At 32.6% G+C, this 26,110-nt stretch overlaps 1 protein-coding gene across 1 annotated transcript; it reads right to left on the reverse strand.

Annotated features, from left to right (window-relative positions):
* Positions 1 to 4,871: 4,871 nt before the first annotated feature.
* LOTGIDRAFT_115669 (hypothetical protein) lies at positions 4,872 to 26,110 on the reverse strand (the record flags this gene model as incomplete). Its single annotated transcript, XM_009054574.1, has 42 exons — positions 4,872 to 5,013; positions 5,513 to 5,614; positions 5,942 to 6,118; positions 6,594 to 6,731; positions 6,947 to 7,048; positions 7,509 to 7,688; positions 8,304 to 8,544; positions 8,978 to 9,130; positions 9,387 to 9,474; positions 9,830 to 9,890; positions 10,583 to 10,711; positions 11,152 to 11,316; positions 11,539 to 11,679; positions 12,048 to 12,203; positions 12,439 to 12,683; positions 12,807 to 12,934; positions 13,214 to 13,307; positions 13,710 to 13,864; positions 14,087 to 14,135; positions 14,609 to 14,711; positions 15,006 to 15,058; positions 15,282 to 15,406; positions 15,669 to 15,769; positions 16,518 to 16,642; positions 16,978 to 17,078; positions 17,545 to 17,616; positions 18,095 to 18,209; positions 18,480 to 18,548; positions 18,769 to 18,897; positions 19,099 to 19,204; positions 19,591 to 19,669; positions 19,981 to 20,062; positions 22,359 to 22,457; positions 22,882 to 22,933; positions 23,181 to 23,217; positions 23,646 to 23,877; positions 24,078 to 24,140; positions 24,248 to 24,325; positions 24,447 to 24,644; positions 25,264 to 25,374; positions 25,721 to 25,799; positions 25,944 to 26,110. Coding segments are annotated over 42 exons (5,022 nt in total), but the record flags the coding sequence as incomplete, so codon positions are not given.

Consider the following 26,110-nt stretch of genomic DNA (forward strand, 5'->3'; position numbering starts at 1 on the left):
ACAGGATGTCTTCTGATGTGGTTGTTGATACTAATGTTGGATTGTCATTGAATAAAGATATTTGCGCACATCGGGGAACCATTCAAAACACAAACATTTCACTATTTTCTTTAGGTAGTTCAAGTAGTAAACAACGCATGAGAGGTTTAATGCGTATCCCTTCAATTTAAAACCTTGAAATAAAATAAACTGATCTTTTTAAAGGTATCCCCAGATATGCTGAATATCTCTTTTGGAATATACCCTTGTTGTAGTAAGATGACAATATTCGTAGTTGTTTTTGTCTTTCAATATATTTTGAATAATTTTATATTTTTTGTTCCAAATTCTGTACATTTATAAATTATTTATCTGAGTTCTTTACAGATTTTTGTATCATTTTGTTTTAGATTCTTTTATTAAGCTTATGCAATTTATTTTTTCGTTGAAATTGAAAAATATAAATCATGTTCAAAACCCTTTATAAACAATTCCTAATCAATTTTGCTTAAGATTTTTTGTAAATTGGCAAATTGTACGAAAAAGTTTTCTATTTTCGCTGCTGAACTCATATTTCAGATTTTTTTTAAACTTTTTGTGATAATTATGTATAAAATTTATTTAGAGTAAAAAGATGGTTATTATTTTGTTATTAAGATTTTTTTGTTTATATTTTATATCATTGTATACTAGTCATATATCTTCTAACCTCTAGCCTGGTGACAGAAATATCATAACTTTACGATCGTAACTAATTATTATACTGATATCTGATTGGTTGTCATAATAATAGTTCATTTGAAGTTCCAAAACCAGCATTAGAACATAACCCCCTTTTCATCCAATCAGCATTGCGTAAAGTTTTCAATAAGTGAATCACTTAATAGTTAAGAATTTCACAATCACATGACATTTTGACTGACAGCTAATGTTAGGTGTAACCATGCCGACTTCTTAAACCTTGAAAATTTCACTTGATATAACTTGATATAACTATTACTTTAAACATTCAAAAAGGCAGAATCAGGAAAACTTGAGTGAACAGTAGAGCTGTCTTGCACCATGCTCAAGATATCATGAAATGACTTAGTCAAATGTCTGAGAAAATAGTAAGTAAGCCTTTTCTGACTAGCTCAACAAACCCAACCAAACAATGTTCTTAATATTGTATTATTTATGATTGGTGAAAGTTATGTTGTTTCTAATAGGCCTTCTTTTAACAATAATATATCAATATATATATATCTCTTCTGTCAGGGCAGATTGCAATATTGCTTTAAGGGATCAAATTTATTCTGTAATTTTCTACTACTCCAACACATTGCAAGGGAGATGTATACATAACTTTGTGTGAGCTTTAGCTTGTAAAAAAGCTTAATATCATTACTAAAGTCATCTTCCATCAAAATAACCCGTCAAAATTCTGACAAATTATCTATATTTTCTCAGTGTAATTTATGACTCTTTAGAATTTAACCAAGAAAAAATCAATAATTGAGAGGATTATGATGGGTATATTTAAGATTTCTAAGTTTTTCTACTTTAAAGTTTTGTAATTCTGTGTTTATAATAATTTATATCTTCATATTTATTTCCCATGTTCATTGTTTGTAAATATTTCTTCATAAATGGCATCATCAAATTTTAACAATTTTGGTTTTTTTTTTTTTCCAGAATTGAAGATTCTTCCATTTTCAGGGGAACACGTTCTTCAGAATTTAATTGTCAGGATCATGATACTCCCACGTATTCATTTGCCTTTCGCATTTGGAATTGAGGGTTAAATTTACAGTTTCTTGACTCTCAATTTCTGGAATAACTATGAATGAATGGAGGTTTATGTCCTACTTTTCTGCACCATGTTGGCTAATGTAGACAGGCAAAGCCATGCAGGGTGCAATGATGTAAATTTTGCCAGGACAGTGGCATTAGCCTGCTCTTTTTTGATTTCCAACTGTCGAGGGATCTTTAACGTGCACAGCCTGTAGCACACAGGGCCTCGGTTTATTGTCTAGACACTTGTTCCATGTCAGTCCCTCTCACCTACATAACTGATAAGGGGAAAAATCCGAAGGTATTATCTCAACCTATGCCGGGAGCAAACATCTAACTCATTCAGTCACCGTGGCTCCCAGGAATGACTCAGATTCAGGAATAGTTTTGACAGGTTATTAGATGTGGGCAACGTCACACAGTATGCTCTATGTGAAATTTAGATCTACATGATGTTTTAGATGGTGGAATAATCTTTTGACATCCCTTCTCTCGACAGTGTCTTATTTAAATCAATGAGAAGACAAGGAAAAGAATAATTAGAATATTTATTTACAAACTAACCCTATATAGTATTTAACATAACAATCTAAAATTCCATTGGGCTATTTCTTGTTTTTATCATAACAAAGAGGGCTGCAATAATACTGTCAATGTCGAAGAGCTTGAAAACTAAAAATTAGCCATATTTTCCCTTATGGCTTTATCCTTTAATGAGTATAGTATTACAGTAGCCTGACAGCTCTGGAATCAACTCTCATATAAATGGACATTCGAAGGCTTGCCCTTCCCATGACAATTTCAAAATAATGTTCACAGTTTTGTATTTTTAAAAAAATCATTTAAGGTGAGAATTAAAAACAATCTGCAGAAAAGCGTAAATTGTCATAATAAAATGATCAAACAAGTTAAATTTAAGGATAGTATTTCGAAGAAGAATCATTGTAGCCCTACCACCTACAAGTAGAAAAATATCATAAGGAAAAGAACCAAAAAAGGGAGGCACATATGAAAATAGAACTACATTCTGTCTAAAATATCAAAGCAATCAAACCCAACAAAACAAATAAATTATCAATAAGCACTGCAATTATGAATACATTATGTACATATTAAATTATTCCTTAATAATTTATGTACATATTCAATTACATTATGTAAATTTATGCAATATACATATATTTCATATCTAACAATACTATAGACAGGTATATTGTGCAAAATCATTTGTACACATCATATAGAAAACCATCTTCACAATATATGCTTCTAATACCTTGACTGCAATAACCACATTTCTTGTATCACAGCAGTATTCGCTAGTGTTGCATTTACACGCTTCTGTGATACAAGAAAGGTTGCTATTGCAGTCAAGGTATTAGATGCAGTTCATAATAGCTTAACATTGTGAAGGTGATTTAAAACATAAATACATGAAGTCAACTGTCAATTTAGGTAGGGGAGATATGTGCACAATAGGTATAATATATTACTAGTTTCTTGTGTATTAATATCACTGACTGCAGGAGGAAACAAGCCAACAGATCACAGATAACAAATATTATACTCTTAAGTCTACAGGGAATTTAAACTCAGTCTAGAGTTACTGTTCACAGAAAAAATTGAACAACATAATCAATGACTCAGTCAGTACACAAAGGCATTGCACTAAGTGTTTTAATGCAGAGTAACCATTTTGTCTGCCTACTTATGACTGTCAGTGACTCATTCAGTAAGCATGGCACTACCTGTGCAGAGATATTGATTTGGGATGCCAGGATTTATACAATACACAGAATTGATCAGTTGACAAAATTACCAAAGTGTTGCCGATTTTAAAGAGAACAAAAAATTACAAAAAATTTGAAATTTTCACCGTGAATACAAGTTCAGCAATTAACATAAATGATCAATCCTACAAAACAAGTTGATTCTCTTAATATCTAAATATCAAAATCAAAATTCATGCTAAAAAAAGATTCATTCCAAAAAAATAAATTACTTAATTAAATCAAAAAGAACTAAATAATTTACTGCTAACAAAAAAAAAACAGAAAAAACTTCAAACAATCCTAAAGGCAATTTTGTGAAAATGTGATTTTGATTTCAAGCACATGTATGTTGTAAATTCTGGGATTTGTTTGTAAAAGGGAATGTAAATAAATACATGAAGGATTTGACATAGTTACATTCAGTTTTAATTAATTTGCATTTTCAACTACTACTAATGGTATATACCATTATTTTCAAGGGATATATAAATAATGAAAGTTTTGAGATCTTTCAATTGTCTTTAAAATTACTATTGGTTTCAGGCATTGTGTCAGAATCTTTACTTATCTCCAAAAATTTTGACATAAATGGCTTTGATTTAAAATGGACAAGTTTTCTAAAATTGTACAGGACTACTAAATGTTTTTATCTTTGTAAAAACAACTTTTAATCAATTTTGTAAGGTTTTGATTTCCTGATGACTACAGAATCAGCGAGAGTTTGTAGCTACTAACATCCAGCATCTTAAATATGTGATTTTATTAAATCTGATTGGCCAATATGGCTACAAAAAACATTAACTTCAGATTTCTTTTACTGAGATAAATATCAACGTCGTTAGATCAGAGATGGCATGTCTAGTCACCCTCAGAAAAATCCTAACACAAAACATCTATAAGCATTATAAGCAGATAACATAGTTACTATTCCAGTGAGAGTCATCAACACTTTAGTAGGCACCAACGGATCTCCAGGTAGTGCTACTATAACAGTCAGTTATAGGAACCATCACTTCCCTGGCCAGTGCTTTTATGATTCTATTTTAACTACAGGATATCCACGTTTATAACAAAATATTAAAAATTGTTTATCAGAGCTTCAATTTTCCTGCAATGGTTTAAGAGTTTAATCTTTAACCAAGTCTTCCAAATTGCCAGAAACCACATTTCCCAATCCTATGATTCTGTGAGATTAGTTCAAAGCATTGACCATGCTGCTGCCATCAGTTGCCCCAAGAGCAAGACAGTGCCTCAATAAGTGTATCAATAGATCTCTGTTTCAAAATTTTACCAAATGTTTCCTGACAAGTTCTTCAGTTTCCCCAGTCTGTGCTTCTATGGATTCAATTAAAGGTTATGCCAGTCTATAGCAGGGAAACTTTTATTAAACTGGATACTATGTGCTATAGTTTGAGGTATCGAGTGTTTAAACCAGATTGAATGAAGGTGTTTATATTGATCAGGACACAAGTGAAGAGGGTTACCACGCCTGAAATAGACAATAGAAAAATTTATAGAACCCATACCTGAAACCCATAGATTTTTTCTAAACAATAATCTATTCACATAATTACGCAAGGATTGGAGAAAAGGCTTTCACCCATATAACCCCTCTCCCTCTCGTCTGATGTAAACTAACTATGAATGGATCTTTATGAACATTAAAACTTATAGCCTTCAGCTTTGCCTCAAATTTATTAAGATATCATAAGCATTGAACATCTATCAGCTAGTTTGGCAACCTCTCATGACAATAACTTCAACAGATTATTGGTACCCATTAACTGCTGGGTCGACTGTATTAGTAAGGAAAAATCGCTTCTCAGGGAATGCCTTTACAATCTTGGTTTCAAGGGGGCCACATTCAAGAATTTGAGTGTGGGGGGTCAAACGTAGACCTGTCTCAGTTTACGCCACTTCTTAGCACAGGATATTCAAAATAAGATCCCATTATCTCTTGATATTATTGAAAAATAAAAGTGACCTACCTCAATCCCTGATCTGTTTCACCATAATCATCTAAATATGGTGGAGGAACGAAACATCCCTTAATACGTCCTGATAGTAATAATACCTGACACTCACGCACCCTGGTGGTAGAATATAGACATTCAGGTAATTCAAGATAAAATAAAAAGAAACAACTCATTTTTATACAGTTATTAAGATCCTTTCAACCACTTGTTCTTGGCCAAACCTCTCGGCATTGACCTTTCCTGGATTATCTGTACCCATTTACAGCTTGGTCAACAGGAATAATAAGGAAAGATGACTTATTCCAGGAGATCAGCCAAGAGTAGAACCCAAGACCACCATTTGTTTGATGTAACCAAGAATGATGTCATGTAAAGTTTCCAATGCTCTAACTGACTGTGCTACAGACCCCCTCAATGTTACTCTCAGTGACCAGCACTTACCTTAAAAAGATGCCAACTCCTGCATTACAGTAATGAGCATGTGCTGTGGCTGCCCCGACCGGTGTTTGTAAGCCATCTATATTGGTACGACAACAATAACTCTGAGAACAGAGAGTAGTTCCACAAACTAAACACATTGTAGGTGCTTGACTGTCATCACCATCAGATTTAGGACAACTACAAAATATCAAAGAGAATTCTCATGCATGCGCTGGTATGACTTTATTGATAGTTTATTACATTTTCTGAGATAATAATAATAAACTATTTATCTTACATGGGCCAGAATTAGGTCCAATACACCCAGGTGACATGGCCTGTCTTACATTCGGCTCACGGGAAAACATTAAGCCCATAGGCAATGTAGGTTCAAATACCTCAATTTTTGTATTTAGTGCTTGTCTGAGTAGCTGATGGCTGGGTGAAATCCCAACTTTTGATAGATAAGAGATCTAGATGATACATACATATAACTGTCCCCAATAATAGAGCGTACACATTATAGTTATTTTAGCAGATGGAGTGTCCACATAGCAAATAGTAAAAAATAATGTTATGCAACACAAGGAGATGCATTAAAATATAGTCATTAACCATGATTATTATTATATAGTTTATAATATGAGACAATGTTGATTGACATAAAACGTACGTGAAAGTTGAAGCTTGGTTAATAAGTTGACTGTAATCATCTGGGAGGTGCACTAGTTGATTGACAGGTCTAGGGTAAGATATCACAGGTTGGCTGCTGGCGGTCATTCTCTCTTGCGTTTTACTGCTTTTACACCAGCTTAAATAGTGACAACACAAACACAATAAATATACAGTTAGAGTGGGAGGGGCACTAGTTGATTGACAGATATCATTCATTCAGTAAATTGGTCTCTTCTTTGGACAAAAATTATCAAAATTCTAGACTTATGAAATAAATGGTCAAATATTATAGCCAAATACAGAAATCTAGGGTAAGTTTAGTTAAGATTAAGTTGAAATGAGATGACTAACCTTTGTATAAGAGCTGATATGGTTTTACCACTGGATTCTAATAAACATGTTAAAGTTGTAGGTAGGGATAGATATTTACATAACACATCAAATTCTACATTACTATCTTCTGAAAATAAACATAACACATGAAAATAAACATAACATGAAAATAAACATAACACATGAAAATAAACATAACACATGAAAATAAACATAACACATGAAAATAAACATAACACATAACACATGAAAATAAACATAACACATGAAAATAAACATAACATGAAAATAAACATAACACATGAAAATAAACATAACACATGAAAATAAACATAACACATGAAAATAAACAGCACATTAACATAAACACAGCACATTAAATTCTACATTACTGTCTTTGGAAAAAAATCCACTCCCTTGGATATGTAACTCAAACTATTTTGTAATGCCTAAACTAAGCTACTAAGCTCAGATGTCTCTTCACCCTTCACACATGTAGACTGCAGCAGATCTGATGACATGCTTTGATTATCCAGCCAGTCCCAGCCCACAAACTACACTTGAAACACCAAGATAAAACCTACCAGTACTAGTCTCTTGTAGTTCTGGTGGAGCAGGGATACCAGTTAAATGATGATAGAATATAGTAGCACAGCGTAGAAACGGACTCACAGCTCTACGAATATACTGATTTAGTTGCCATGGTGATGGAGAAATCTCAGACATGATGCTGAAAGATAGAAAATAAGATGGATTATTCCTCAGAAGTTGAAACATTTAAATAAATTTTTTTAAATTGGACTCAAATTCATCGAAATCATTTCATTTTTTTCTTTTGTAAATTATTATAAGCAATATTGTTTCAAGCAATCCTCGTTAAAAAGTATCTAAAGAATCCTACCCAGCATCCTCTCTGAGATTAAAATATATGCGTAACCAATCATCTCCTTCCTGATCTCCCTCCATCTCCATATCTTCTGTAAAATTAACGAAATAATTAATAAATTTACAAATGCTGGATAAAATATACTTTGAACGCCTTCAAATGCATTTCCTGTCCTACAAGTTCTAGCATTCTTAACGCTATATGTTGTATTGGCATAGGTGGCACTCGATTTGAGAGTTCAGAAGAGAGTTCAGAACAGGTTCCGTTTGCTCTAATTCTGCCCCAATCAATCGGAATTTAAGCGAATATGTCACATTCAAAATTTTTCCATCTATTTCCAGCTCCACCATTTGACTTACTCTGTTCACCTTGTTTTATTGAAAGTTCTGTTGATTCCACAAAAACCAAATGTGCAGAATCAAGTGATCCTCAAGAGTCAATGTCACTCCGTGAAATTATAAAAACGAATGCTATGAAAAAGAATGCTACATACCATTAGGTTGCGGATTATAAGTGAGTAATATCTGTACGAGATGAGCTGTTAAAACTAAATGTAAAGCATGATTATCATTTAAACCACCTGATGGTATAGTAGAGATAGAAGATTGTTGCTGCTCGGCATACAGAGTAGGTAGAGTCATTCCCAGTATCACTAAATAATGGAACATATCAAGATCCACTATACTCGGACATTCTGATTTTAATTTTAACTTCTCTTGAGGAATTAAGGCTGAAATCAGAAAAAAAATCACAATAAATTTGTTTGTTTGAAGAAAACAAGAATAATACAGCATCCATAACATTAGAAATGAATGAAAATGAAATGAATGGATGGAGTTGTAGGTCATAAAACTGCACCTAATCAAGCTAGTGAAGTGTGAAGTGAGGGTAATTTTGCCAGGACAGTGGCATTAGCCTACTCTTTTGAGGGATCTTTAACGGGCACAGCCTGTAGCACATAGGGCCTCGGTTTATTGTCCCAACCGACAACTAGACTCTTTTTCCAGTCCCTCCAACCTGCAAAGCTGACGGGGAGAAACTGGGCTGAAATATTAGAAGGTATTATCTTGACCTATGGCAAGATTGAACCCAGGAGCAAGCAAGCATCTAACTGACTGAGCCACCATAGCTCCCAAATAATAAAACAGAAAGCAAGACATTACCTGTTAATAATCTAACACAATGTTGTTTAACTGTATCAGTTGGCATCACTTGACTACATACAGCTGAATATTTCACTAGAGAACTTAATAACTCTGATTGGCGTGATGGTACAGCATCAAACAGGGCCTTCTTCTCTAGTTCTAATGTTTGTTCTGAAACAGCGGAAGTACAGTGAAATATGTAAATTTAAATATCTAACAAGTGTTAATTTTCTCCCAAAAAATACCTTTTCAGGTAAAATAACTGATGCTTTGAAATAAAATGAAATTAATTCTTATACTAGTAATAATTTTTGTAGATTTTTCAACCGTTACAGTTAGACTCCAGGGCTACACGAAGTCTGTATCATATTGTGGCTTTGTGTATCGTTGCAGCCCTAAATGAAAGTTAGAGAACTGGATTATATACCTATTGATTGTATAGTAAAGGCACAAGTTGACCAAGCCATGATTGGTACTCTTCCATTTTCATCATCTGGTTCTACTCCTAAACCAAACTATAAATATAAATGCAGAGATAACAGTCATCTGGTATCATTCAAGACAGAAAGAAAACAATGATGAAGCCAATTCAAGCCAGGTGTTAGTGAAAAGGAAAGAGAAAGTGTACTGCACCCTCAAAGATTCAAAAATTGATATGTGTAAAATATAGATTAAGAATCATAAGGATAAATATTGGTAAATCATTTAGCTTATAAAGAGCAGAATATATTAATACCTTCAGACTTCTTTTAAAAATTTAAAGACATTGTGCTGCATCAAAACAGTAGCAGTGTGCCTTTGACCGGTATCTAAACTATGATACATTTTCTTATGAAATGAAATAAAAATGTCAGTAACCATGGTACTTACACAATAAACATCTCTTGCAAACTTTTTCATCATTTCTCTCATTCCTTCAGAAAAACAACCACTGAAAAATAATCAATAATCAATCACTGAGTTCATTTAAATCATTTTCATTGAGAAATTGTGTTCAAATTTTGCTTCACCATGTTTTTGAAAAAATTCAGAAAGAAATATGTGACATTCTTTTCTTTTCTGCATTGTCTTGCCTTCTACTAAATAAAGTGGGTTTACGGCAGATTTATCCACTTCTTTCAGAGGTTGAATATCCTTGCTTGCTTTTTTTTGAAGTAGAAAATCCAACCTACCTAGCATCATCATAAACATATTCCCAGAGTAACTGGAAGTTCTTGGCTACACTCTCTGCCATCATTCTAGTAATAGTACTAATAGGACATGGCTGGATAAACAAGGAATCTTCTACAATTAACAATATACATCAATAATATTACTAACGTATAGTTAATAATCTAATCTATTATTTAAGTTGGTTGAGGGCTATTCCCAGGGAATTTTTTCAACATAATATTCTATCCTGCACTCTGAGACCCCTCTGTAAGTCAATTTAATGCCTGTTAATGCAAGATATCAAGATTTTCAGTTTGTAGTTAATGCTATTTCACTCATAAATGAATTACTGGTTGCTCAGTTTGATTATAATTTTTTAGGATTTGGGGGCCTCTCAGGGGTATGGACCTGTGGACTAGGTTCACCCAGTTCCTACAGTTGAAGCACTGTGTTACAATCTGTCCTCATTACTGTAATGGAGCTGAAATAAATGTCTTCATACCTTGTGACTGTTGATCATGTTGTTTTTGTATACTATTCTCTACTGTTTTCTGTATACCATCTAACCAGTCATCAAATGTTAAATCTACTTCATTGATACTACAATGGGGAAATCAAATTCAAATAAAAGCTTCTTCTCTGAGGCTTCATTCTCGAAAACGGAGCTGTAGAAAAACTTACCCCATGACTTATAATTTTTGTAAGAATACCCCTTGACTGTATTGTGGTACCTCAGGGGCACAGGGACATCCTAGAATATACGGGAATGTCTTCATGGACTTATTAATGGTTCAGCTCAGTATAGATTCCAAAAGTTATGCCAAATTGAGCTTTTGTAATGGTGAAAATTCTCAAAAACTAGCAACCCAAACTTGGACTGTAGCAACTTTCATGAAAATAAACATTATGTGTCTGGCCCTAAACCCACTTCAGGTATCCCAACTAAATATCACGTCAGAGGAACTGGGTAGGGCCATATTTGTCAGGATAACAGATGGTGAATCTGTCCCTTTAATATGTAAATTTCCAACTATACTTACTTATGAGTAACTAGTTTATGAAGGGAAGGGACAATAGGCATCACAGTATTGCTCAATGATTCACACAGTGGACATAGATATTCTTGTTTATCAATATCAAAACTTAAAGCTTGACGAAATCTCAATGGTCTTCTTTTCTCTTCAGCTATTATCATCTCACAGTATCTGAAAATTAATTGAAATAAAGTTTCAATACTTCATTCACCATGAAGCCTTTCTGTCGAGGCCTCTGATTGGCTGTATTTGCTAGCATACAAGCCAATGAAATCAATTCATTTACAAACTTCATTGATGCAAGAATTAGTAAGTTGGCGGTAGCAGTCAAGGTACAAGTACGAAGTTCGTAATAGATTGACATTGTGAAGATGATCCTTACATAGTACTTACTTTTGCCAACATTCATGATGCATAATGTGACCACATGACCCAGTTTTAGTTCCTGTAAATAGGTCAGAGGTCATATAAAGTGGGTCAAACTCGTCCCCATTTTCTAGATGTTTAGTTCTGTTCTGAGATAATACTGTTGATCTGAAATATAAATTGATAATAATCAAACCACAAGTAGAAAAAGTCCAAAACATCTGACTCTATTCCAGCCTTTGATAGCTATTTTAACAGTTGTTGCCTGGTGTAGTGACAGAAAAACTAGGCCCTCTTTTACGGAGATTTTCCACACCTTTGCAAGTGACATAAACAAGCTGACAATAGTGAAACGACCTACAATATACAGTCACCAACATTTTAACCAATTGGGTAAATAAAGATGGGCAGTGTGCAATGATTATTTGATTTCCAACTGTTGAGGGATTGTCAGGATTGAACCCTGTACCTTCAGGTTTCTTAGATTAGTGTAGCCAGAGCAGCTTTTGAGTCTAAAGGGATAATCATTATCATACCTCTGTATGTAGGCAGCTAAAACCATGGCTTTACCATTTACACACACTTCCTGTTCTTCTTGACACAAAATACATGTTGCCATGGTAGGACTGGCTGTTGCTACGTTATTACGACCTTGACCTAAGGCCACTGGGAAATCAGTGTGTGAGGGTTCACTAGAAATAAAACAAATATAGCTTATCTCTTATGATACTGTTTGGAAAAGCACATTTGTAAAATTAGGTGATACATTAGCTTGGTTTTCGACATTAAAACAAAATAATACTAGAACAGTGAACAGCTCTGAGTGTGGCCCCAGACCTTATCCCTTGGCTTTAAGACTTTTTGGAACATCTAGCCTGTAAGCTTTCAACCCCGGTGCTACCATAAGGGAAAAAGAAAAAGTTGTACCTGACATCCATATCTGAACCGGCAGATTTCATTTCTGTACAAATACTTTCAAACAATTCTGTATTATCCTTGATGAAAGCTTTCTGCATCTGGGCTAACTTCACCATCACTTTGGCTCGCTTCTTTGCAGCCTTTTCAGCCTTCTTCTTCTTCTCTGCCTCCGCTGCCAAATCTGTTGAAGAACTGACATGTTCCAATCCAGCAGATTCGTCAGGATTTTTTAGCAGACGTACTTCTCGAAATTTCTATGAAAATAAAAAAAAATAATATAACACCCAGGAAGATAATTTTTAGGCCATGTCAACTTTTATATAAGTTTTCAAAAAAAAGGCCTCTAGCATGTTAAAGAGTTTTTTTAAAATACTCACAGTTAGAACCCAAGCTAGTAGATCTTTAGATGGATCCTGAGTGAGGTTAGCATGGTTTACCAGTGATTTTAACAAGTTATAAATACTGTGGTCACCTGAAATAACAGCATCAAAATTCTTTAAAAAATCTGAGTTCGTAACCATTGGCTGAATGTCAAGCTATTATGAAGTTCGTACTTAGCAATAGCCACTTTTCTCGTATCATGGAATGCAGTGATTTGGTTGGATTTAACCCTACGAGTCCTCAACAGAAAGAATAGCTTTGTGTTCATAGACTTTCTGTCAAGGCCTCTGATTGGCTGTATTCACTAGCATACAATCCAATCAAATAGCTTCCTTCACAAACTTTCATGATACAAAAAGATGACTATTGCAGTAAAAAAACAAGTAAAGAAAATTAGACATACCTCTCATAGCAATAGATATAAAATCATAATGTGGATTGTTTTCATGGATAGCTCGAACTTGTTCATGTAGACCTAAACCTATTAGATACAGAACCTACAATAGATAAATACACTGTTTATACATCAAATATTAAAATAAAAAAATCTCATTTATTGATGGAAATAAACAAAGATCTCATCAGGTCCAACTTTTTTTTCCAATATATATGGAACATGTTATGAACCCTGTCACAACTTGTTTTAACATCCATATGATATCATAAATACCGAAAGTACAGAACAAGCGACCCCCTAATGTCATTAACACAGCATGAGTTACCTACCCTTTCAAATTGTGGTTTGGACCAAGAGGCGATCGTGCTGCAGCAGTACGTTTTAATATAATTGAAAAGATACATGAGTTACCTACCCTTTCAAATTGTGGTTCGGACCAAGATCGCGATCGTGCTGCAGCAGTACGTTTTAATATAATTGAAAAGATACATGAGTTACCTACCCTTTCAAACTGTGGCTCGGACCAAGATCTCGATCGTGCTGCAGCAGTACGTTTTAATATAATTTGAAATACATGGATCATGACTTCTGACTGCAGGATGTTAACCATTGGTTGAAATTGTTTGGTAAGCGACGGAGGAAAGGGTGGGGGCAGACCTGCAATAATGAAACAAAAATCTGGTAAAGAAAATCGAGCACATAGAGAGGTTGATTTGAGCATTGAATATATTTAAATAGTCTTCACCAGTACCAGAACTTTGAATAAATTTTTATCTGTATCAATTTTAGTATATGATGAGGAAAGTAGGGTAGGCTCTTATTTTAGAACATCCAGTATTGTATCTAGATAGCCCATCTCACCTGTCAAACAATACTTACTTTGATCTTTGTTTGCTGCTTTTTTACGTTTTCTTTGAGCGTCTTCAGACTGAAAAGTGAATTAAAACAAAGTAACTTATATTTCAGGTAAATTCTCATACACTATATGCCATAAAACTCAGGAATAGTATACAATATACTTCTCAACCTCAGTGAAACCATTCCTCCCCTGAAAAGTTCTTCAAAATCTATTACTCCCAAATAAATCAGACATTTTGAAACATATTTCATTCGAAAAAATCATTCAACGATTAACCATGGATGGATTTAAAATCACCTTGCCTTCCATTTCCTACCCAATCTGACGATTCCTCCCCATGTCCCCCCCTGGCAATTATACCTCCCCATGGTCTTCCGCATTGTCCCTTGGGGAGGAATTCAACACCTGTTGAGAAGAATTGCTGTATACAATAACAATCAGGAGTAGTATATCATATAAAACTGTGTTATCAATTCAATGTGGACTTTGAGTTGAACTCATTGTGTTTGATGCTATTTAGCAATAGAGAGATTAGAAATTACCTTAATTTGTTCTGCCTTGGAATAATGATAGAAAAATGGACAATAACTATCATAGAATTCTTCTTTTAATTCATATTTTCCCTTTCCTTTACCACTTGGTTTTCTACAATACAAATTATCATTATGGTGTATATGTTAATGTTACTAATAGGGCATTATGTTTGTTGATAAATCTGAAGGTAATATCTTAATGCAGCAATCATTCTTATATGACTAAGAATAAAAAGCTTATATGGGAGTTATTTTGGTCAAAAGATACCATGATATTGTTTTTTATCTTATAGAGAATGCCATTCTGAAAAGTGTTCAGGGTAGCTGAAGATCTTTCAGCTGCTAAATTCATGAACCTTTAACTGTCAATGCAGCTAATAATTTTGGTATAATAGACCCTACTCACTTGAAGTCAGCTACATCTTTTACAACATCTTCTACACCAGTCTCATGATTTGCCTGAAATAACACATCATAGGACAATAGGTAATAGATCAATCACTTATCAGGCAATAACACTTGCTTCATATTACAGGATTTAAGTATTAGACTTCCATAGTTAATGTATCTAATTATCTTAACCTTTAAGCACATATCATAAGCACATGAGGCCTGGGTTAAATGTACTGTCTGAATAACAAAAGGCCTAGGCCCTACAAAAACTGTGTCAGATCATACTTACATCTTCTGGTAAGGCTTTAGTTAATTCACTGTGGGCCATAGGCGAGATACATAACTGATGAATTATCTCCCTTTTAACTACATCTTTATCAGTGACTTGACCTACTCCTGGTAGAAATCTTTCTTCTAAAATACAAAATATACTATAACTAAATCTAAACTGAAATTTAAAGTGTTTTTCCAATAATTACTTAGTTTTATTGATTTATCTGATTATAAAGATTATTATGTTCATCGCAAGAAGGGTGTATTCCTTTAAAAAAATATATCTTTAGCAATATCATCCTTTCCTTTTCACAGTATTAGGTTTGGTCATTCTATAAAATTCAGCACACAATGGAAGCACATAACAATAATTATAACTAATCGTCTCCCTTTCCTTACTTACCTAATATAACTATCAATAAATTGAAGAATTCTTCAGCTAACATTATGGTTTGTCGTAAGGAATCTTCTTGACCTTGACCTCCAGGTATATCATAGTCCAGCCTAGAAATAAGAAATCATTTCCAAGTTTGAAAAAACCTCAACCATCACAAGAAATAAATATAATTGTCCAAGAGTTACTACTATTATTTGTCTAAGATTATAAACCCTGAATAATCATGGTTAGGTAAAAAAGCTTGCTAGACAAATATTTGGGCCTCTGAACCAACCCTGATTAAATTGTGTGATTAAAAAATAAACAATCATTGCTGAAATGACTCTCAATAAATGGTGCATAATTTTCTAAATGTTTAGTTTAGGTTCAGCCTTGAGTGATGAAAAATTGACAGAAAAATCTCATGTTTTAAAAGAACATATGAAATGCCATAAAAAGAACATAAGAACTTACTTGATCCAGTTAAGAAGACCATATTTATTGAGAATATGGACCACAAAATCACTGCTGTTAATCAACGAAGCTCCAATCTGTCAAAGAAATATATTAACTATATTTCTGAGTCATTAACAATCAGCATTAGATTACGATAAGGAAATGGAATTTCAAGTTTGACTATTCCAAATATTATTATTCTGACGCAAAATGATTGGATAAACGAAATTATATTTATGTCTAAATCTTCTATGAATTTGGCTTATACAATGGTATAAGTTTTAGGATCAAAGACGTGACACCTGTGTGCTGCATTCAGTTATCTTTTCAGTGCTTTTTCAAAAGAGTCACCGACTGAGATCGCATGCCAAGATCCAGAACTTAACAGCAGTCGATCATTCAATAATAGAAAATAAAAACATTTCATAATTTTCTGCTAAATGAACTCTGGAATATTTTGAGAAAAGGGAGATAACTACCTGTAACATTATAACATCTCTATCATACATCTCACTACGACATCTTACATTCTGGTAGAAATGGATCTAGATAGATAAAAAATAATAACAGACAATCAGAATGATAGAGATTGTCATTTTTCTCTTTTTCTTTAAATATTTGGAACACACCTTCCTCTGCTATATGATAAATGATTAGCATCTTTCTGATCATAAAACGCTTAATTTCAGTGGAATTGCCAGATCCACAGGAATCTAACTAAAAGATGAAATGGTGCAAATTGATGATATCAGTGTTCCTGATACACATAAAAAGGTTTGAAAACCAGTTAACAAAATAAAATGAATGAATGGAGTTTTACTTCAAAAACTGTTTACAAACCCTTGAATAATTATCATTAGCTCAAAACCCAATAAATTACCTGATTTAACAGTGAGAAACCATTTCGTCTCCACATACCAGCTTGTGTTTGAGCTATCATAACTTGAGTACGTAGTGGTGCTTCAATAAGATCTACAGGTTCTAAACGCATCTATAATAAAAATAAATATTTACATCAGCTATTGTCCCTTGGACTGATGCAAATTTATTCAATTTCCCAGCCAACCTTTGTCCTGATATACGATCATAACCGACATAGGGTAACAGTTTATTGCTTAAATATATTTAGGAACAGAAGTGGAACTACTGCTTTAATCTGAAAATAGATCAAAATAATTTCATAAAAGCATACACATGATGATATTGGTCAATCAAAATCAATCATAAATTCACTTTTATTAACCATTCCTTTTCAGTATTCCTTACAGTATTGCATTTGTAATATTAACCTCAGAGCCCTGTTTCACAAAATTTAAGAAGCACAGTTATTTGATTGGGGTTAAACAAAGCTAGTTTTAGAATTGATTTAAGTTTTTCATCAATCAAATGACTGGAACACTAATATCATGTATAGGAGAAGTAAGGATATTATGTAACTGCTGTGTACTTACCTCCAACAAGGTAGTTAACTCTGGTGAATTAAAACTCAAAGCAAACTTCTCTAGATGAACATGTAAAGCTGTAATGATACAATAAGTACTGCAGAGATTCTTTTATCCATGTAATCATGACGATATTATGTTTTAATTATAACGCTACGATTCAGGGGCAATTTTATTACGATTTCCGACCATTTGCAACCTTAAACAACATTAGCCCAAACAAAATAAATAGTCTGTTTTACAGGTCTTTTTTTCAAAAATCGGGGCGAGAGGGCGAAATTATTATTTATTATCTATAACCGCTTTTTTAGATTTTCAACTGGAATAAATTGGAGCGACCGAAAGCATTTATTATTTATTACCACAAATTTAATGTACAATTAATATTAAGGCAACAATCAGGCATCTTTAGGCCTGTAAAACAGACTATGTTTTTTGGCCTTACTGTTGCCAATTAGAGATCATGCCCAAATTCAAGTAATCTAAAGCCATGACTAGCAATAAAGCTCAATCAATATGTGATTATGTTGTAGTTGAAATAGAAACTAGACCAACCTGCTAGGAATCTGGTAAGAGGTAAATGTATAGAAACAGGCTGACTGGAAACATCGTATTTTATACAGCGTACAGAATGGCTACCAACTACAATAAACAATTTATACCTAAATAACTTACAGTAGAATTCTCACTCTTCTAAATAGGACAGTCCATCAGTACCCTGTGCTTTAAGTTTTAAACAAATAGGTTAAACAACACCAGCACATTTCTTGCAATATGTTAATGAAAGTCTTCCTTTGTTCCATTAGATTAGAATTTGTTTTCATTTATATTCATACAAACTTTCATGCATGCAGATATTAGCCTGAGAAGTTAAAATATGTAGAAAATAACCCACAGTAGCGTAATCTAATGTACCTTCGTATTTTTCTTTAGGTGGTACTTCTCTACGTCTCTCATGTTTATACAGAGCATCTAATGTAGCTTTATAGGCTCTTAATAATACTGATTTCTATAATAAAATACATCAATTAGATCATATATTATACTGCATGATCATAACCTCTACATTGCATTAATAAAACCTTCTTCTACAATCAAATTTCAATCAGAAATCAAAAAGAGTAGACTAATGCCGATGTCCTGCCAAAAGTAAGTTACTTGCACACTGTATGGCGTGTTGCTTGTCTTCATTTCATTTCTAGCTATTGAACTGACTGTCTAGTACTTACATTAGAAGAACACCAATCAGCAAATAATACCAAATTAACATCTAGTTTCAACTGTAAATTAAAAGCACCCTCCCACTCAGGTTCAAACTCTTGATGATGACCAGTTTGTCTTTGAACGCAGTCCATTCCCTTTAAAAAAAGGAAACAAAATTTTAAATAGATTCATTAAAACTGTACAAAACCTGCTAGATTGAGAAAGAGAAAAAGTCTGAAATGGAAAAGTCTTCACTTTGGGTAAATTAAAAAGTCTCCATTTCAGGTTAGTTACAAAGTCTTGAATCTTAAGGTCCTAACTTCAGTTTACATTAGTGGAACAATAACAAGTTTTACCTGCATGGCTGACAGTAGTTCTAATAGAGCCTGAAGACCTCTCAGAAAGTTAGTCTGTAGTTCTTCATCCCACTCAGATTCACCTGGTTTACAGATTAGGGCATACCTAGACAAACAAAGATTAAAATATAACAAACATGAAGACCACAATATATCATGGTATTATTAATTCACTTACCTAGACAGAAAAAGAAACCAATCTATATTTAAGTAAAGAACAAAAGACAGAAAGAAATGAAATAACCATTGAATCATTTTTACAAGAATAACAACTTAGGTTCACAAGGATTCTTTCTACGACTAGTCCTTAGAAAATCTCTTGACATTGATCTTTCCTGGATTATCCATGACGTTCATATACGAAGGTTAATACATATCTACAAGTCAACAACAAAAGATAGTTATTTAAATTATTATTAAATCATTAGATAATAAACTTAAAAAAGCCAACCATTAAAAACTGAAAAGGTTCTCATAAAAGAGAAGACTTACTTGAGATCAAAAAACATATACCAAGATCTTTTAAACACTGGATTTCTCTCATTTCTATCAAAGGATAGCGTACCCTGGGCTACAAATAAAACATGTTTATATAATTCTTAATAAAAATCATTGTGGGTCTACAAAATATGTGTTCTTCAAACAATTGTACTTTAGCACAAGTCCTGAGTCTAATTTTAAGTTAGTTTGAACAAAAATAATAAATAAGACAGACTCTCTCTGATTATCAGTACCCAAATTACAGTTGGATTAACTGAACAAATTAGGGAAAATGACTTATTCGTGGTTTCTGGTTTCCCTCCTGTGATTAGAACTCATGGTCACCTTCTGAACAGCATCATGAAAATATCTTTAAACCAAAGTAAAAGTAAAGATTCCTACCATTTTTCTTCTTTTCACAAGGTTCAAGATAAGCTCTGAGTATTGTCTCTAACAAGTTATATTTCTTTATCAGCATTCGAGCCTACAAAATATTCATAATATGATAAAAACTAACTACTGAATATAGAGACAGCAAAAAAAGAAAAAATAAAACTACTCATAAACTAATATACTGATATCAAATAAGTACAGATTTATGAATTTGAGTTCATATTTCTTTTTAAATCCGGATTTAAGAATTAAACCAAAAATACACTGAAATATATCATAATATAGTAGAAACACTACACTCAATACAGAGGCAGTGATAACATAAGTTGAAGATTCCTTCAAACAAAAAACTTCATTGAGTTGGTCAAAGGGTAAAAACTGATTTTTAATTAATATTGTTTTATTAATCAGAGTACATAATTTTCTAAAAATTTGGACTTTGCAAATAAGACCGAAAATACATTGAAATATAACAGGTAAAGTCAATAAACAGTTTCATTATTTGCTGTAGTTAGAAATAAGCAATCTTATCAAAATTACAGTCCCAGATTAAAAAAATAAATTCTTTCACAAGCAACTTTATAATGTGTGTGCGAATCCTAAAATCATTGCTAAACCTGCAGAGCAATCAGATCAAACTAATCTTATTATTGCATGTAACGTAAGATAAGATCTGCAGATAGCTGAAATTCATCCTGAGACATAAAAGGATAAATAAGAGAATAATAGTAAAACAAAAAGAAATGCAGGCTTTTATTGGTTTGAATAATTCGTGTAGTGTAAAGATGTTTAGACTTTCATTTTATGAGGAAAATCGCTAAAGAATCAGAAGCAGAGCATTGAATGTTAAGCTTTGACAGTTTCGAAGCAACAGTCCAGATAGGCTTAGCTTGTGCCATAAAAAGTGATATTTTTAAAAAATTGTGACAAATAGCATGCACACAGGGCTGTTGATTTGACTGTATTTGCCAGTCATATTGAACTGGAAATGCTTCTTTCATATTGTCAAATTAAATTATTTTTTAAATGATTTTCAGAAAAAGGTAGTCCTTTTGATTTTGGAAAATAAGTACAGTATAATAGATGTATGGTTTAAAGTTTAATTTACTTAAAATTTTCATTTGAAAGTGTCCATGTTTTTTTTCTCATATATGACAGCCTTTAATGATTTTAGAAAGATCTATCTTTATTATCAAGTGTATATAGAGGCATAAATATTAATTCAAAAATTGATTTCAGAAAAGTAGGACGTAAAACTCCATTCATTTCATTTCATTTTATTTTCAAAAATTGATTTTGAATTTCAAAATGTAATGAAGAAAGTTTGAAATCAGCAGCCCTGGTTGAAAGCTGTAAAAGTTGTAAAAACCTACCAAACCAGGAATAGTAAATAACTGAACAGATTTAGACGTAATGGAAACTTTTCGTTTATGATCATCCTCAATAAAAGCTTGCATTAGTTTTGGATATAACTACAAGCAAATAACAAAACAAATATTCAATCAACATAACATAACTTAAATAAAACACAGGGAAAACTGAATAATACATTTCAGATAAAATTGATATATACTTCCTCATATGAACATTTTTATTTCTTTATAGATCTGCAATTAACACATAGAGCACTATTTTAACAATGAATATATTTTGTTTTATTATACTTCCTCATATGAATATTTATTGCTAATAATGTATTGCCAAACTTTTAATTTCATTTTAGATTTCATTAACCAGTTGCAGTTCAGATTGAAAGTACATTTACTGTTAAAATAGTGCTCAATACATTAATTGTAGAGAGATATAGAAATTCCACTGTTAAAATAGTGATCAATACATCAATTGTAGAGAGATACAGAAATTCCACTGTTAAAATAGTGCTCAATACATCAATTGTAGAGAGATATAGAAATTCCACTGTTAAAATAGTGCTCAATACATCAATTGTAGAGAGATATAGAAATTCCACTGTTAAAATAGTGCTCAATACATCAATTGTAGAGAGATATAGAAATTCCACTGTTAAAATAGTGCTCAATACATCAATTGTAGAGAGATATAGAAATTCCACTGTTAAAATAGTGCTCAATACATCAATTGTAGAGAGATATAGAAATTCCACTGTTAAAATAGTGCTCAATACATCAATTGTAGAGAGATATAGAAATTCCACTATTAAAATAGTGCTCAATACATCAATTGTAGAGCAATATAGAAATACTACTGTCAAAATAGTTCTCAACACTTTTTCAACAGTGGAATTTCTATAAATGCTTAGCACTCCATATGTTAAGAATATAAAATTTATTTCTATTTTCTAAAATGAAAGTAGTTATCTGAAATGTATTATAGACAGTCTACCCAGTATTGTTATAACATCAACCTACCAGACTGGGCACGGTAAATATCTGTACAGTAAGGGAGATAACTGACACATCATGATTATGATCGTCCAGACAGAAATCATTCATTAAGGCTCGATAATGCTACGGAGGAAAAATAGGCCATTATGTACAAAAATAAATACGTCATTTTAGACTATTAACACTTTGCACATAAAAATAATAGCATTGGAATTACCAATGAGATAATACAGTTATTCTTAAACACTCAATACCATTTTGAAGCTGATATTCTAGTTTACATAATAATAATGGAGAAGTTTGGATTTACCAACGAGAGTGCGAAAAAGACAGTAGGATCCTGAGCGTGTTGTAACCCCTAATACATGTATAATTCAATTATGATTTTCTCCAATAAATACCAACGCACTTCCATATTCTGTCAAGGTAGAAGTTTTTTAAAAAATATTAGTGTGTATCCACTTTGATATATATTGTCAAGAAAATAACTAAAATATAACTAAAATTTTAACAGAGTAACCAAGTAACAATAATTAAACTAACTTACTTTAGTGAAAATTATTGCGAATTTCTTCTTACATTCTTGATCCATGAGAACACTGGAAAATAATTCTCAAAATTTCAGACGCAATTTTAAATTGTTTGAAAGATTTATTTTACAAAAGAACATTTCTGTAAATATCAATAAAAGCCTGTCTTGAAAGGTGAAAGTTAAAATCTTACTAAATGTAACTTATGCAAGGACCAAGGACCAAGAATAGACCACAATAATTGATAGGAAAAGTTTGAGACATTATTCAGTGTCTTGTGGAGATGTCTGTCAAAAAAATTCTAAATTTAACATACCCAGCCATTAAAAGTTGATGACTTTGAACTCGAGCAGCTGCAAACAGATAAGAAGAAAAATGTCCAGGTAAAAAACTGTGACAGGAGAATCTAAGATGTAATTAGTTACAGCTATGGTAATCCCAATGAAGGTTCTTTCGGACAGTGTCAATTAATTGCTTCACCATTTCATTTTTGAATAAATCGATATTGCTTTATATCATATTTTGCAACAAGAATAAAATGAAACAAAAAACCATTAGAGTTCTACATCTTACTCTTCTCTCTATTAGGTATATGTGTATTAAATTTTGCAATTTCTGGCACAGTGTTAAATCAGAGAGATTCGGCCAGAACAGCAGGTATATCAGCTGTGATTGATGCATATCTGCTCTGTGCAAATTTGAGAATGTGGTATCTTTAGTTTGACTGATCTATGCATCCAATGCAGGATAGTTATTGATATTCTGTTTCTAGTAATCTTACCTTTCCACAGTTGAGTGTCAGACAGTAACAATCTTTCCATTAGTGAGGAAATTGATTCATCATCCATATTCTGCATAGATAACAAACAAAACAGTCGTCTCAGTCCGTCTGATTTAGAGATGACCTCCTGGAGCCAGTGTAAGAGTTTTAAGGCAAAATTTTGGTGAGCTATTACAGATGAATGCATAACATAACATTTTAAAGGCTTCCTTCCTTGTCGAGATGTACTTTTCTGAAATAAATAACAAATTGTGTATTAGCTATGGGAACTCTTGTGGATATAAATAGTGGCATTAGGTGTGGCGTGCTGTAACACCAAAATATTTTTGATTTGCAGATTGGCATAAAGCTTAGAAGACTCTACAGAGGATATGGTTGTAGAAATCAACATCAAGTTTGGCTTAGAGTGCCAGCCTTAAGAATATAATTTACCTGGATTATTTCTTTAGATTTAACACAATCAGCATTTCCACCAGTAAGAACACTAGTCCTTCCCTGCAATAATCAAATATCATTTGAAATGTGGAATAAAAAATATCAATAAATACCTTGCTGAACATTCTTGAAACTAACGTAAAATAAGAAGAAAAAAACTTCCCTACCTCTCTATCAACAACTGTCGCAAAATCTTCAGCCTCTTTCTCAGTACATTCTACAGCTTTCTGTAATGTTTGTATTACCTACAAAAATTTCAAAAATAGTCAATGTATTTTACTGTTGGTATGCCAACTGATCTATCACATCTTAAAGTTTGGCAGGTGCCCCTTTGATAACGATAACCTGCTAGAAGCATCAAATTACCTGATCGTATGTATGGACTTCATCATTAAACAAAATACAATGATAAACATTGTCTAAATCTTCCTCCTCTAGTTCTAATCCATCTGGTAGATTAACACATTCATCCCAGGTTAGTAAATCTACACAGTATTTTAAAGCTGATAGAAATAACGCTGAGGCTCGATCACTCAAATCACTGGGTAGCTCATCCATAGGATTCTATAATCAAATAATAAAATATTTTCTCTGTTAAAATAGTGAAATACCACAGTTAAAATAGTGCTCAATATGTTAATTATAGAGTAATATAGAAATACCACTGTTAAAATAGTGCTTAATATATCAATTGGAGAGCGATATAGAAATACCACTGTTAAAATAGTGCTCAATACATCAATTGTAGAGCGATATAGAAATACTACTGTTAAAATAGTGCTCAATACATCACTTGTAGAACGATATAGAAATACTACTGTTAAAATAGTGCTCAATACATCAATTGTAGAGTGATATAGAAATACCACTGTTAAAATAGTGCTCAATACATCAATTGTAGAGCGATATAGAAATACCACTGTTAAAATAGTGCTCAATACATCAATTGTAGAGCGATATAGAAATACTACTGTTAAAATAGTGCTCAATACATCAATTGTAGAGCGATATAGTAATAGAAATATTAAAACAGAACTTGAAACATCTTACTGTTACTCAGAGTAAAGTAGTAAAGCTTTGAGATATATTAACTTGGATATTTGATAATTAATTCAAGGAACTCTACAACTTAAAGAGCCACTGTAGTTCTTAAGTGTCCTATCAAATCAAAAAAAAAACTTACAAAATCCTCATCAGCCTCCATCTTTGGTTTATGTTGTTCACAGAATGGTTCAATCTTCCAAGCTTCTGGGTCACCGCAATCACAATATCCTCCACCACCAGATGCACTCATCTATAAATAGAAAGAATAGTAAAGGTTATGTCACCAATTTATTCATTTAAATTTTGTCTTTTTTTAAGTTTTTCCAGTTTCAACATACATTGCCAAAAAAAAACATATTACATCAACAGAATCAGCTATGCAACTCTGTAACAGACTTTATATACTTCGAATACTTAGTTTAATATTGGTTATTTGGTATTTTATATTCATTATGGCCTTGCAATATGAAAGTTTTAGTAAATCTACAGTCTGTAGTAATTTGTTTTTATTCAAATGATGATGAAGTTAAATCCCTATTAAAAAAAAGAAAGCAAGTGTTTAACTCAGGAGGATGATCGTTAGCTGAAATATTCACCTTATATCTATGCTCTCTATGTGGACTCTTCTGAAAACAGCTGATACATAAAACACATGTTGGATCAGTAGCACAGTCTCTGTAATTGGAAATATATTACTTTGATTACTAACATTATCTTACTGCTATTTTATAGCTATGATACCAAAAATTGAGGTTGATTAATCATATTCAGTCTCCTTCTTACACTTTTAACACTGCACATGTACATCAATTTCATTACCTGCAAGAATAAGTGGGTTCTCCTGTTTTAAACCCATGGCCACAAATCTGTGATGGTTTATCCTTTTCTTTCAAGTTACGAAACACTTCCTCTGGATTACCATCACAAATAAACTCCTCCATTGGTCGAAATAATAACTTCTCAGCCAATCGCTCTTCTTTCCCTGG

The sequence above is a fragment of the Lottia gigantea genome, assembly GCF_000327385.1.
Source record: "Lottia gigantea unplaced genomic scaffold LOTGIsca_22, whole genome shotgun sequence".
Taxonomy (NCBI): domain Eukaryota; kingdom Metazoa; phylum Mollusca; class Gastropoda; family Lottiidae; genus Lottia; species Lottia gigantea.